General features: G+C 36.0%; 1 protein-coding gene across 3 annotated transcripts in view; it reads left to right on the top strand.

Moving 5' to 3' along the window:
* Nucleotides 1-14,851, top strand: part of SHCBP1 (SHC binding and spindle associated 1) — a 28,445-nt gene that overhangs the window by 9,686 nt on the left and 3,908 nt on the right. For 2 of the 3 annotated variants that reach the window (XM_021704915.1, XM_021704909.1), the window contains exons 5-10: nucleotides 1,540-1,632; nucleotides 4,585-4,818; nucleotides 4,909-5,077; nucleotides 5,374-5,494; nucleotides 8,524-8,655; nucleotides 9,296-9,414. In XM_021704915.1, coding sequence (XP_021560590.1) covers nucleotides 1,540-1,632; nucleotides 4,585-4,818; nucleotides 4,909-5,077; nucleotides 5,374-5,494; nucleotides 8,524-8,655; nucleotides 9,296-9,414 — 868 coding nt within the window. The remainder of the gene's footprint in view (nucleotides 1-1,539; nucleotides 1,633-4,584; nucleotides 4,819-4,908; nucleotides 5,078-5,373; nucleotides 5,495-8,523; nucleotides 8,656-9,295; nucleotides 9,415-14,851) is intronic. The other variant, XM_021704923.1, reaches the window with a different exon arrangement.

Below are 14,851 nucleotides of genomic sequence, written 5' to 3'. Positions count from 1 at the left end.
GATGTATCAGGCTGACAAACCTGAATCCAATGGTTTCTTAACCTCATCATCAGAAGAGATGACCAGGTATCATATACTTCCTGATGGAAGTACATTGTGTCTCCTTTTAAGTACCCTTGCTAAAAAAAATCTTTCCTAAAGCTGATCAAGTCTTTAGATCTTACTGTCTGTTTACCAGAAGTAAAAGAAACAGAAGAACATGTTAAATGACCCCATGGGGATGCAATCAATAAAATTCAGAGTGTGGAAAACTGTTAAATAAATTGCAAGGAGAAAAGGAGGGGGGGATAATCTGTAGAATAAAAGTGATTTAATTAAATGCAATGGTTGACCCTTGTTTGGATCCTTACTTGAACAAGCCAATGATAAAACAACAGCAACAATAGCCGAAGAGACAAACAGGGAAAATTCAACACTAACTGGATATTTGGATATTAAGGGAATTATGACATTTTCTTGATATCCAGATTTATTTTAAAGCTACATACTGAATTTTGTGAATGATGTTCTATGTTTGACATTTGCTTTAAAGTAATCCAGTGTTGGGATGGTGGGGGTGGGGAGCAGAGAAGTAAGTGGGTAGGGTAGAGATGAAAAAAGATTGCCTATGCACTGATAATTGTTGAAGCTGGGTGATGCATACATGGTATTCATTATACTACTTGCTTTTGTATATGTTTGAAATTTTCCATAATAAAAATTTGTTAAATCACTTGGAGAGGTTTAAAAAAATTGAATTCTGTATCTAACCCCCAACTCCCCCAAAGATTCTGATTTATTGGTCTGGAATAGGTTTGGGAACCAATTTTTAAAAGCTTCCAAGGGGACTCTAACATGCAGTCAGGTTTGAGAACTGCTGCTTTATATTATGTCCCTAGATGATCTCATCCGTTGCTTTAATGCCATCAATATGCTGACAACTCCCAGATTTATGTTTTTAGCCCTGACCTTTCCCTTGGGCTCTGGGCTTGTATATTCATCTTGACTCTTGACATCATCCACTTGGAGGTCAGATAGGCATCTCCATTCAAACATGGAGAAAACAACTCTGTTTTTAACCTAAACCTGTTTCTCTACCAGTCTTTTCTGTCTTAACAAATGGCACTACCATCCACCCAATTATAGATGGTCAATAAATCTTTTTCTTCTTTTTTTGATTTTATTTATTTATTTAGAGCACAAGCTGGTGCGGGGAGGGGCAGATGGAGAAGGAGAAGGAGAATCCCTGCTCAGTCGACCTGGGACTTGATCCCAGGTTTCTGGGATCATGACCTGAGCTGAAGGCAGACAGTCAAGTAACTGAGTCACCCAGGCACCCCAATAAATAGTTCTAATTAAAGATCATAATGGAACCAGTGTTGTAGAAAAATTTCTTTAGCCAATCCATAGAAGTTCTATGACTCCTGACTATCGAGTCTAACATTTATGCAACATTGTCTACTGGAGCTGATAGTTTTGTTTTACTCTTTAGCTTGCACCCCTCCGAACCTTAACACTGAGCCAGTGATTGAATTTAAATGATATGAATTTCCTTTTCAGGTTTTTCTATCAAAACATTTGGAGGAGCTGGGATGAAGAAGAGGAGGATGAGTATGATTATTTTGTCAGATGTGTTGAACCTCGCCTGAGATTGTAAGTATTTATTAGTGACCTTGTACATGTTGGAAAAATTGTTGTCCATGGTTTAATTTTACCCATCTGGTGTATATATACTTCAGGGGCCCACACACAGAAGAACAGGCCACCATACAAATAGTATAACCCATTGAAAAGTTATTAAATGAAACTTGTGCAAGGGCAGAGTAACCTACTCATAGTTTATAAACTGAGTAACAGCAGAGTTCAGGGACATTGAAGTTAAATAGCTAACTGTTTTATAAGTCTAAATAAAACTCAGTTGAGCTAATGTGTTTTAAAAAAAAAGCTCTGTATTAAATTCAAAGACAGTTGTTTGAAAAGTAGTGAAATTAGTTGAATTATAGAAGACTTCTTTTGCTTTAATTTTTAAAAGAGTACTTTAAAAAATATTTGGCTTTATTCTAAGTTCCTACAGTAAAACACACTAGGTTAAACTAACAATTATTTCAGGGTGTTTTGTCAAGTTCTTGTCTTTGAATCTTATTTGACAAATGGATGAAAATACTAAACAGTTAATATTAGTGTGCATAAAAATTTCCTAAATACTGAAACACATTCTTTTTCTAATTTGTCATATTTTAATAGGGAAAAATGCTTACGTTATAAAAAACCTAGCTTAACCATGCAACCCAAGTAGTTGTTCTGCACTGATTTTATTAAATGTTCATTCAGATTTCCACTAGATGGTACTCTAAGACCAGGTAATTTTTCTTCTATTCATAAGTGGTAATTTAAAGGCAGTGCTGCAATAAGAAATTAGAACTTGCACTCAAAAAAAATTTTTTTTCCTCTGTGAAAGATGATTGGTTACCTAAGATAAGGCAGTTACCCTTTACATTTTTGTGGAACCCAATTAGATTTAGTAAGTTTCTCTTGGTTTATATAGTAAATAATAAGTAAAAAAATATGTGAAAAATCTGGTTAATGGTTCTACCTGATTTAGAATTATGTATGATTTCTATTTAGCCTTTCCAGTTTTTCCATTGTGCATTTCCTGTTTTCCCATAGTGTATTCAATAAAATGCCAGGATTTCAATAAGCTTACATATTTTCTAGTTTTGGTACACTTGCTCTTAGAAAGCAATGATTGGTTTTGATTGAAGTGAAATGTAATGGTAGGTGAGTATTATGTATCTAGCAAATTTGATCTTGGAAAGGACTGTATTCTGAGTTGACTGCTTTACATGTTAAAACAAGAAATGATTTACATACATACCTTGTACATCACTGGCAGGTGGGAAAGCCTAAGGGAGGAATTGTTTTCAGTTATGGAGAAGAAACTACGGTACTTGTTGGGGAAACTGGAATGTTATCAAATGTAGGCAGACTCTATAGAAGGTCCCTAGGCAAAGATAGGAGTAGTGTTATCAACAGGCAGGATTTAAAGGGAATCAAGCCATATTGTCTTGATTTTGTACTGTAAGGTAAATGTTTTTCCTTTTTAATTCAAAACACTGTGCTTCAAAGCTTATGGGTCTGAGACACAGATGTTGGTTCATTGCTTCCAGACCACAAAGTATCACTTTAATGAGAAGAAATAAGGTGATTGGCATGGATATTGGAAATGCTAAGAAACTTCTTTTAAAATTTGAGTCTTAATCTTCATAACTTAATAGACCTGATCAAGCAGTCAGTGGTTTGGTTCCCAATTGTTTGTTTGCAAAGTGGATTTCTAGAATATCTTTAAATGAGTATGGATTAACCAAAGCAGACAAAATCCATGCTTTTCAAGCTTCACCTAATTCATTTCCTTGAAAAGTGGAAAAAAATTATTTTTTATTTATTTTAAATACTGTTTGAATGTTAACTGTAATTTCATGTAAATTTGTTTAGGATGTGGTTTTGTTTTTCCCCCTATCTTATTTAGAGCATGACTAAGTTGATAAAACATCATCTAAGGCAATGGTTTTCAACCTTGACTGCACATTAGAATCCCCAAGGAACTTTAAAAAAAACCTCTCTATTTCTAGAGACCAATTTAATTGGTCTGAATGGGGACCTGAGCATTTGTATTTTTAAAAGCTCCCCAGTGATTCTAATATGCAGCCAAGGTTGAAAAACTCTGGCCTCAGGCATAGCTAGTCAATACACTTTTAACTGAGAAATAAAGCAATTATTTTAAAACTATAGGTAATGACAATAAAATTGCAGTTTATTTTCAAATCCATTAATTTCACATCCATTAACGTGATTGTACTACATTCATAAATTATTTTATTGCATCTAGAAATACTTTTGGTTCTGTCTATATGTTTGAGAAGGTATATAAACTAATAATAAATTTTAAGTGCCAATAAGGTTGTCCAATACAAGGTTATTTTGTTTTAATCACTCTCTAGTTTAGTACTGGCAGCTTTATATTTTTTTTCTGAGAATCTCAAAGACTTACGTTTTTGAAACATACTGTAATAATCTTCCTAAGAGAATATTCAGCATAATTTTGTGCTGTAGTGCTTTAAATGTGAGGAAGGACTAAAGCCAATGCTTGAATCATTTTTAATTTTTGATCCTATAAATATGGTAATCTTCAACATTGTTGTGAAACTATTGGGATACGTCCCTCCCCCCCCCCCACACCCCCAGATTGCCCTCTGACATCTGCTTATTAAGAATCTAATATATGAGAACATAATTTTTTATTAAATAATGATTACAAATGGTAAAATGTGAATTTCAGTGTTTCTAAAGCACAAATGCTTGGATCTAAGGACAAAACCCAGCAACTCCCCATAACAAGAAAAGTTAGTGACCTTAATGAAGTGGTCCTTAAAACTTTCAATAGCTTCCACTTATAATAGAGTGCTATTCAGAAAGACTTTCCATGTACCTGAGTTATGTATGATAAAATGCTTTTCTTTCTGGTCTTTGAGGACTAAATGGGTTGTTTTAATGATAGGAAAATGTGTCAGAAAGGCAGTGGATTTCAATTTGCTTTTAAACTTTCAGGCATTATGACATCCTTGAAGACCGAGTTCCTTCAGGACTTATTGTTGATTACCGCAATCTGTTGTCCCAATGTGAGGAGAGTTACAGGACATTTTTAAATCTGAGAAGCAGTTTGTCAAATTGTAACTCTGATTCTGAGCAGGAAAACATCTCCATGGTTGAAGGGTTAAAATTGTATTCAGAGATTGAACAGTTGAAACAAAAGCTAAAACTCATTGAGAATCCTTTGTTGAGGTATGTGTGTCTTTGTTATTCTTAGTTAGTTGGCATCTTTTCTAACCAGCTGTCTTACTAAGAACTGATGGGTCTGTTGGTTTCTCTAAGATACGTGTTTGGTTATCAGAAGAATTCGAACATCCAAGCAAAGGGCATTCGTCCAAATGGTCAGAAGGTCATGCATGTGGTCTCCTCCACCATGATGACTGGTCTACTGCGGTCTCTGCTCAGGGACAGGCTTTGTCAGGAGCCTTGTAAGGAGGAAACAGAAATTCAGGTAAAAGGAGGTTTTTACCTCAGGTGGCTTTTTTCCTTCTAATTCACTCCGGTTTTCCTGAATCCTACAAAGCGTTTACAGGAGCTTACCAGAGTTGTTTATTTGTGAAATGGGTAGTAGTGAGAGCCCTGCCTTTCATCAGCATTAGTGACTTACCAAGCATGTGTTGATCATGAGGAGATACTTAAGTATGCAGTTTGGGCTCCCTTTATAAAGTGAAGCAGGAGGGTACCTGGAGTGATATGTAGGTTGCCATTTTGGGGGGTGTATATTTGCAATCTGTTGTTGTTTTCTAGTTCCATAGTGACCCGTTGTCTGCTATAAATGCCTGCTATGAAGGGGACACTGTGATTGTTTGTCCTGGCCATTACATGGTACATGGCACATTCGCCATTGCTGATTCCATTGAGTTGGAAGGTGAGTCTGGGATATCATGCAACCAAACTCTCTTGCATGATACGCTTAAGAAAACAGTAAGTCACTGATCTTGTTGAAGCTCCAAGAATATGATTTAATCCATTTGATTTCAAATGAGTTGCCTTAAAATATTAAAAGTATTTAAAGTGTATCAGGGGGACGCCTGGGTGGCTCAGTCAGTTAAGCGGCTGCCTTCAGCCCAGGTCATGATCCCAGGGTCCTGGGATCGAGTCCCACATTGGGCTCCTTGCTCAGCAGGGAACCTGCTTCTCCCTTTCTCTCCCTCTGCTTGTGCTCTCTCTGTCAAATAAATAAAATCTTAAAAAAAAAAAAAAAATAAAGTGTATGGGGGATTGACTCCATGTTTGAGCAACTTGAGGTATGATTCTTTGTATGTGTTGGGGAAAACAAGCACATAGAGAAAAAAAGACCATTAGGAAGAAGTATATTTCTAGATTGTAGGTGGTTTATGAAGAGGAAATCTCATTTCTAGAATAAAAATTTTTCCTAGCAATATTTTTTTAGAGTTTATTTTTTATTTCTTGCTTACTCTTATTTCTTATATGTTATGAATATGTTGATGCATGTTTTTTTGTTTTTTGTTTTTAAATTTAACATATTTTTGCATGGGTATAGGTCCAACTTGAAAGTGGACCAAAAACTTTTATCTTATTAATTTTTTATTTTTTATTTTAAATTATTTTTAATTTTCTTTTTAAGAGATTTTATTTATTTGAGAGAGAAAGAGAGAGCACGATCAAGGGGTGGGGGTCAGAGGGGGGGAAGCAGACTCTACCGAGCAGGGACTCAATCCCAGAACTCCGGGATCATGACCTGAGCTGAAGGCAGATGCCAAACAGACTTAGCCACCCAGGCATCCTTATTAATTATTTAAAAGCTTGCTGAGGGGCTTTTAAAGGTGGCTCAGTTAGTTGAGTGTCTGACTCTTGGTTTTGGCTCAGGTCATGATCTCAGGGTCTTGGGATCAAACCCCGTTATGGGCTTCACGCTCTGTGGGGAGTCTGCTTCTCTCCCTCTCCCTCTGCCCTTCTCCAACTCATGCTCTTGCACTCTCTCTCTAGAGAAAAAAATAAATAAATAAAAGCTTGCTGAATGTCAAATTCTACACTTCGTATCATAACCAAAGTGTACTTTTGAGAACATTTATGTTGAAAGATTCTATTAAAAATAACTTTAGCAGTCATAATCTTATTGTACATTTAGAGTGATTCCTAAATTTAGGTTACTTTACAATTGTTCATCTTGTCCTGTGTATTTCCATAACATGTCAAATTTAGATGCACCTGTTCAACTATTTATCAAAAGAGCTTCAAGTTAGCAATAAAGCTTGTAATGCAAAAAATCGTTTATTATTTTGGAACTTGTGCAGCTGTCCACAAACTGCTTAAGCTATGTTCTTTATCTTTATCTTGTCAAAACTTCTTAATGGAAGCAAGGCTGGGAGTTTAATTTCCTGCTGTTCACTAATACATCACCTCACCCCCTTTTTTGTTTTATGTATGTAATTTTTGTTCTTTCTCCTCTCCAATATTTGATATATAATAGATGTGTGTGTATAAATAACACATCTGCAGGATAAATCACTGCAATAAAAACACTTTACTTTTTGGCCTAGTGAAAATAGCATTGATATTATAGATTGTATGGTGGATAAGAGTTCTTCCTAGATTGGTAAGGATGTTAATAATGAAATTGCCAAAGTATAATAAATAACCATATAGAATTCTGATAGTTAAGTGTAAAGATAACTAGATTTACTGATAGAAGGCATTTCTGAGAATTTGAGAAATCCTATGGTATCTCAAATGTGAATTTATGGAGTACTTGTTCATGAGTAAGATTAAAGGTTATCTGATATCTTTCTGATCTATAGCTAACACTTATCACAGGAGGTATATAATTGAGTACCACTGTGTGTAGGGTGTTAACAGTACTTGTAGTAGGGTTTTTCTTTCTTGTTTAGAACATATATTCACTTAAGTGATGGTTTTATGTTTTAAACTACTAAGAATATGTAGCTTGTTTATGCAGTAATCTGTTTTTTTCTCAATATGACATTTGATTTTTAAATTTTTTTTTTGATGATAAAAAACAATGGTTATTAAAGAAAATGTTCCAACTACAGGCAGACACAAAAAGAATCAGGGAAAAAAAATACTTATAATCCAGTCATCCAGAGTCCACCACTGGCAGCATTCCCGAGTATGGAGTCCTCTTGCATTCTCCTTCAGTGCCCCTGAAAGCTTGTCTGTGTCCTTTGAGTACAACTTCACTGGTTTTGCCTTTAATGTAGTGACTGCTTTCATTTACTCAAGCAAAGACTCATCTTAGACAACGAGAGTTATTTCTTACAGCTTTGTCTATGTGCTTTGTTTTATGATAAAAGTCAGGCAACTTCTCTAGTTTTCTGATATTCCAGTTTTTTGTACCCTGTTCAGAGGTCTGGCCTGTATTATTAGTTTGGGATTTGTAGAGATCCAATGTTTTTTTATTGGTTTACAAGGTAGACCTATTTTTTCAATAATTAAAATGTTTTAAGTCAGTTTGTCACATTCTAAGTCAGTCTAAGAGACTACTAAAATTAGAAAATCTTGAGAAATACTTAGGTTTTTAAACCTAATTTATATTAGAATAATAGAATTTTAGAGTTGGGAAAAAACCTATAAGGGTTAAATGCTTTAAAGCTTTTTGAACCAGCTGTATTTAGGGTTATTTATTTTTATATAGCAGTTTTATAAGCAAATTTAGTGCTGAGTTAGTCTGAGTTGGTTGATAGGGTAGTCTTCCTGATATGGTGGCAAATTGAGGAATTGTTATTATTAAAAGTTGTATACCCTGGTTTAAATTAAACAAGATATGTGGGGAGATAATTAGATTTTATTTAAATGCAACTTGGTTGACTGGTCTCATATCATTTGGAGCCATTGAAATAGAGAAATCTATTGTAGCAGTTTTATGTTTAGACATTTCCCCTCACCCATCTTAAATGCTCTTGTTCTCTTCCTTAGGATATGGTCTACCAGATGATATTGTGATAGAAAAGAGGGGCAAAGGAGATACTTTTGTGGATTGTACAGGTGTGGATATTAAAATCTCAGGAATAAAATTTATTCAGCATGATGCTGTAGAAGGAATCTTGAGTAAGTATGTGAATATTTCCTGTATTATTTTGTTTCAGATTTTAAAAGAAAACTTTACTTTTCCTGGAAGATGCAATTTAATAAACCACTTTTGAGTATATGGAAGGCTGATTATTTATGTACATAACATGATGACTTAGGAAGCTTACTCTAAAAAATAGTCTATTCTTGAAAATTTGTTAGTTTAATATTGGTTTCCTTGTGATCATTTTTTTTTTTTTAAACATTCCAATATTGTGGTCTGTGTTCTTTGTATTTGACTTAGCCCTAGACTCAATGCAGCTCTATTCACATTGTGCTGGTATTGGTTTTCTAGAATCTGTATTCCCCTTTCTTAAATTGGGTCTCCTTTTTTTTCTCCCTTCCAAGATACTCATGAAAGTTACTTTCTGATACTTTTTTGGTAATGAAAAGTGCTTTTTAACCTAATTTTGCATTTCTGAGATCAATTCATTTGTTTTTAAGAATGCTGCTTTTAGATTTTAGTCATTATTTTGTATATTATGAATTTGTAATTCCAGTAACAAAGTTTAAATGGTAGCTAGAGAAATATTTAGACCACCTAATTTCAGCTCTAGACCATTTCTAATACTGGAAACACACATTACTGAAAGCATTTGACTGCATGTTTTCATCCTAGTCATTCACCGTGGTAAGACCACATTGGAAAACTGTGTGCTGCAGTGTGAAACTACAGGAGTCACAGTGCGAACATCAGCAGAATTTTTAATGAAGAACTCGGATTTATATGGTGCCAAGGTAGGAAAATCTCTTATCCTTTGGGGAAGTAGCTTAGGTTTAAGTTCTAAATACATAAACAAAATGTCGGACCAACATGTAAATACAGACTCCTGTTCTCTTTCTTCAAAGCAGGTCAGACACTTTTATGTACTAAGTCAGGCAGATTTCAGTTGTATAAGGAAGAAAAATAAGAAATCTCAGTTTCTCTGTGGTAACTTTGAGAAATTTAGACCCTTCACATTTCTTAACTTTATAAATGATTTTGTAGCAATTGAAGCTCAGTTGCTTTTGTTTTTTAATTAGACTTTTTGTTTTGAGAGAATTGCTGAGATAATATGTTGTTGTAAGAAGTAATACAGAGATCCTATATGTGTATTCTGTACTAGTTTCCCCCAGTTGTAACATCTTGCAAAACTGTAGTACAATAGCACAACAGGATAGCATCCACTCAGTCAAGTTGAGTATTTCCATCATTCCAAGGATCCTGCATATTGCCTTTTGATAGCGACATCCACTTGCTTCTCCTACAGACTTTTTAAATCTCTCTCTTCTCCATTTCTGTTATTTCACTATTTCAAGAATGTTATGTAAATGTAAATCATCATAACCTTCTGGGATTGAGTTTTTTCACTCAGCACAGTTTTCTGGAACTTCATCCAAGTTGTAGGTACCAAGTGTTTGTTCTTTTTTATTGCTGAATAGTATTCCAGCATATGGTTGTTGCACAGTTTGTTTAACTGTTCACCTGTTGAAGGATATCTGGATTGTTTCCAGGTTTTGGCTATTGTAAATCAAGCTGCAGCAAACATTTGTGCACAGGTTACTATGTGAACAGTTTTCATTTCTCTGGAGTAAATGCCCGGGAGTGTGGTTGTAGGTCACATGGTAGCTGCATCTACTATATACCCTTTTTAAAGACATGGTCAAACTTTTCCAGGGTAGTTATATCATTTTACATTCCCATCAATGATGTTTGAATGATACAGTTTCTCCATATCCTCACCAGCATTTGGTATTTTTACTGTTTAATTTTAGCCATTCTGATAGGTGTATGGTTTTAATTTGCATTTACCTAGTGGTTAGTGATGTGGAACATTTTTTCATATGCTTACTTGCCATCCTTCTCTTCAGTGAAATGTCTATTTGTGACTTCTGCCCATTTTCTAATTAGATTATTCTTTTTTACTGTAGAGTTTTGAGAGTTCTTTTTATATTCTAGATACTAGTCCTCTGGTGGGTATTTGTTTTGCAGATTTTTTTTTTTTTGAGAGAGAGAGAGAACGTGCACACACGTCTGCGAGCAGGTGGGGAGGGAAGGGCAGAGAGAGAGGGAGAGAGAGAATCCCAAGTCCAGCCATGGCACCATGTCCAGCTCAGAGCCCTACCTGGGGCTTGATCCCATGACCCTGAAATCATGACCCAAGTCAAAATCAAGAGTTGGATGCTCAACCGACTGAGCCACCCAGGTGCCCCTGCAGATTTTTATGCTAGTCTATAGCTTATCTTTTCATTTTCTTCACACAGGCTTTTATAGAGCAAAGCTTTAAATTTTGATGAAGTATAATTTATCGATTTTTCCTTGTATGGGCAGTGCTTTTGGTGTTAAGTGTAAGAACTCTTTGCCCAGCCTTAGATCGCAAAGATTTTCTCTTTTTTTTTTTTCCTAAAAATTTTATAGTTTACCTTTTACACTTAAGATCATGATCTATTTTTGAGTAAATTTTGGTGTTAATGTGAGTTTTAGGTTAAGGTTTATTTATTTGCCCATAGATGTTCAATTGTAACCACATCATCTCTTGAAAAGCCTGTCCTTCTTCCAAGAGATTGGTTTTGCACCTTTGTCAAAAATCATCTGGGAAATTTGTGTGGGCCCATTTCTGGGTTCTCTGTTCCGTTCCACTGATCTGTGTAGCTATCCCTCCACCATAACCTGCTACTGTAAAGTCTTAAAATCTGATAGAGTGATTCCTCCCACTTTATTGGTCTTTTCTAAAATTGCTTCAGCTATTCTAGTTCCTTTGCCTTTCAATAAAAGTTTTAGAAAAATATTGTCTCTATCTACAAAAAATCTAGCTGAGATTGTGATATGAATTCTAGTAAACCTGTATATCAATTTGGGGAGGATGGACATCTTTTTTATGTTGAATCTTCCAATGTTGTGAACACTGTGTCTCTCCCATTTATTTACATCTTTGATTTCTTTCGTCAGCATTTCTATAATTTTCAGTATACAAGTCTTGTATGTATTTTGTTAGATTTGTATGTAAATATTTCATTTTTTTAGGTGATTGTAAGTCATCTCGTGTTTTTAATTTCAATTCCATGTGTTCATTTCTACTGTATAGAAACACAATTGACTTTTGTCTTATCTCATGTGACCTTCCTGACTTTTCTTAGTTCTAGGAGTGTTGTTGTAGATTCCTTGGGATTTCCTATGTAGACAATCATGTCATCTGCAAATAGGGACAGTTTTATTTCTTCCTTTCTGATCTGTATGGTTTTGTTTCCTTTTTTTGCTTTACGGCACTGACTAGAACTTCTAGCACTATGTTGAATAAGAGTGGTCAGAGTGGACATCTTTACCTTGTTCTCGATATTAGGGAGAATGTATCAGTATTATACCATTAAGTACAGGGTAAGTAGGCTTTTTGTAGATATTCTTTCTTTTTTTTTTCAAGATTTTATTTATTCATTTGAGAGAGAGAGAGAGAGAGACAGAGCACAATCCATGGGAAAGGCAGAGGGAGAGGGAGAAGCAGGCTCCCCGCTGAGCTGGGAGCCCGACATGGGGCTCAATCACAGGACCCTGAGATCATGACCTGATCCAAAGGCAGACACTTAACCGACTGAGCCACCGAGGTGCCCTGTAGATATTTTTTATCAAGTTGAAGAAGTTCTCTATTTTTGTATTGTGAGAATTTTTATAATGAATGTGTGTTGACATTTGTCAGATGTTTTTTCTTCATCATTTCATATGATTACATGATTTTTCTTTTTGTACAAAAGAAATGGTGGATTACATTGTTTTTTCAAATTTTGAACCAGTTTTGCATCCCTAGAATAAACACAATTTAGTCATAGTGTATATTTTTTTATATATTGTTGTATTATATTTGCTAATATTTTGTGAGGAGTTTTTACATCTGTATTCATGAGGGATATTGAAGTTTTCTTTATTTGCACTGTCTTTGTCAAGTTTTGGCATCAGGATATTAGCTTCATAAAACAAATTTAGAAGTGTTCCCTTCACTAGCTTGCATTAATTCTTTAAATGTTTAGTAGGTTTTTCCAGTGAAACCATCTCGACCTGGAGATTTCTTTTTTGGCAGTTTTAAAATTATGAATTCAATTTCCTTAGTAGTTATGGGGCTGTTCAAATGACCTATTTTGTATGAGGTGAGTTAGCAGATATGCTCATAGGTTACAGAGCCCCTGTGAGTGGGCACCAGGGTGGTGGTGAAGGGCTTTCCTGTTTGTTGGCAGTGGTAGCATGGCTTCTGGTGTTACGGGTGTTATATGCACCACCTCCCACCCAGCCTCTTAGGCCTCACACCAGCCTGGGGAGGCAGGTGACATCTCTTCTGCTAAGTTGTCAAGTTTACATGTTTTGAGTTGTTTGTAGTGTTCCTTTAATTTTTGGATGTCTGCAGGGTCAGTGCTGCTGTCTCATTTTATTCTTGATATTGGTAAGTTTATTATAGTCCCACAGGTCCCTGAGGCTTTATTCACTTTTCTTTTTCAGTGCATTCTCTCTCTGTTGTTCAGATTGGGTAATTTCTGTTCTGTCTTCCCAGTTCGCTGAATCTTTGCTCTGTCTTTTCCTTTCTGCTGGTGAGCCCATCCACGGAGCTCTTTATTTGTTATTTTTGAGTTCTGAAATTTCCATTTGGTCCTTTATATTTTCTGTTTCTTCGCTGAGACTTTCTATTTCTGTATGTGCCTTTCATTTTTCATTTGTTTTAAGTATGTTCATAATTACTCATTAAACATTTTTAACATGGCTGCTTTAAAATGATTGTCAGCTAATTCTAACATCTCTGGACATCTTGGTTTTGGCATCTATTGACCATCTTATTCAGTTTGACATCTTCCTTGCTCTTGGTATGGCAAGTGATTTTCAACTAAAACCTGGGTATTTTGTACTGTATTATGAGAGCCTGGATCTTCTGTTTTAGTGACACCACTGCAGGAAGGGATGGGGTGGAGGCCACTGCCTTGTTACTGCCAGGTGGAGGGTCATAGAAGTCCAGGTTCCCCATTTAGCCTCCATTGATACCCGGTTTGAATGGGGGAGGTGTTACTGCTGAGAGGGGTTGGAAATTCTGGTTTCTTACATGGTGTCCACTGACACTGTGGCCCACAGCAGTGGCCTTGTTACCACTGGGCAATGGTGAAAGTCCAGACTTCTACCAGGCCTGCTCTGATAGCACTCTAGTGGGGAGGGGGAGTGGCCCTTTGTTACTGTCGGGTGGGAGTGTGTAGTCTCCACTGATGCTGCTAGGGCCTTGTTATTGGCTGGTGGGTATGCACATCCTGGCTTCTTGATTGGCCTTCTCTGACACCACACCATGGGGAGAGTTGGGGTGCCTGGTAACAGCCTTGAGAAGGTGGAATTCTGTTCTCTCTTGGCATTTGCCAGCATGCATGGGGATGGGCCACTGTTTTTATCTTTGGTGTTTGGCTGGAATGGAGCTATAATTGTCTGAAAGTTTTCTCTCTGGGCTGCCTGGTCCTTTGGCTAGAGAGAGCAGGCTTTTCAGGAGGCTTTTCTGGTCTGTGTCTGGTGTTTATGGATTGCCAGCTTCTTCAGCCTCAAGTCTGGGGAAGAAAGCCCACTTAGCAGATCTTTAACCTAACAGAGAGTTACCCTGGTGTGTGGTGGGCCATGTGGGCATATATGTTCTCGGATCCCCAAAGGGGGAATTAATAATAAATGTTTTCTCATGGCATGTATTACTCTTAGAGAAACAACTCAATATACATGCAGTAGGTGTGTTATAAATGGTTAATAGCAGCTCTTCTTCATGTGTGATATTGTGTATGAAATTATTCCAAAAAGTGATTTCTTAAATAACTATAGAGGTTTGAGTAAATTATTTTTACTTCCCGAAGTGCTTAGTATAACTTCAGGAAATAAATTATTACTGTTACTATTACTTCTTAATTGGTACCATGTGGTCCCAAGGGACAGTATGAAAGAATTGGGGCATGCATGGATCTTTCTGGTTACTTTGTATAAATGAGACACTTGAATTGGCTGCTAATTTTAACATGTGTGTAGTAGTGGAGGCCATTAATTGTTTAGCTCATAGAAGTGATTTTTAAGTTATGTTGGGATGTTTTAAAACTGATGTGTTTTTAAAAATATCGGGTCTTTTTTCTATCCTTATGTTACAATATTTTACTAGACTCATACTGTTCTCCAACTAATTGACTATCTCAGAGAGGATGTTCA

This window comes from Neomonachus schauinslandi, chromosome 16, assembly GCF_002201575.2.
Source record: "Neomonachus schauinslandi chromosome 16, ASM220157v2, whole genome shotgun sequence".
Taxonomy (NCBI): Eukaryota; Metazoa; Chordata; class Mammalia; order Carnivora; family Phocidae; genus Neomonachus; species Neomonachus schauinslandi.
This window is presented reverse-complemented; position numbering and strand designations above follow the sequence as displayed.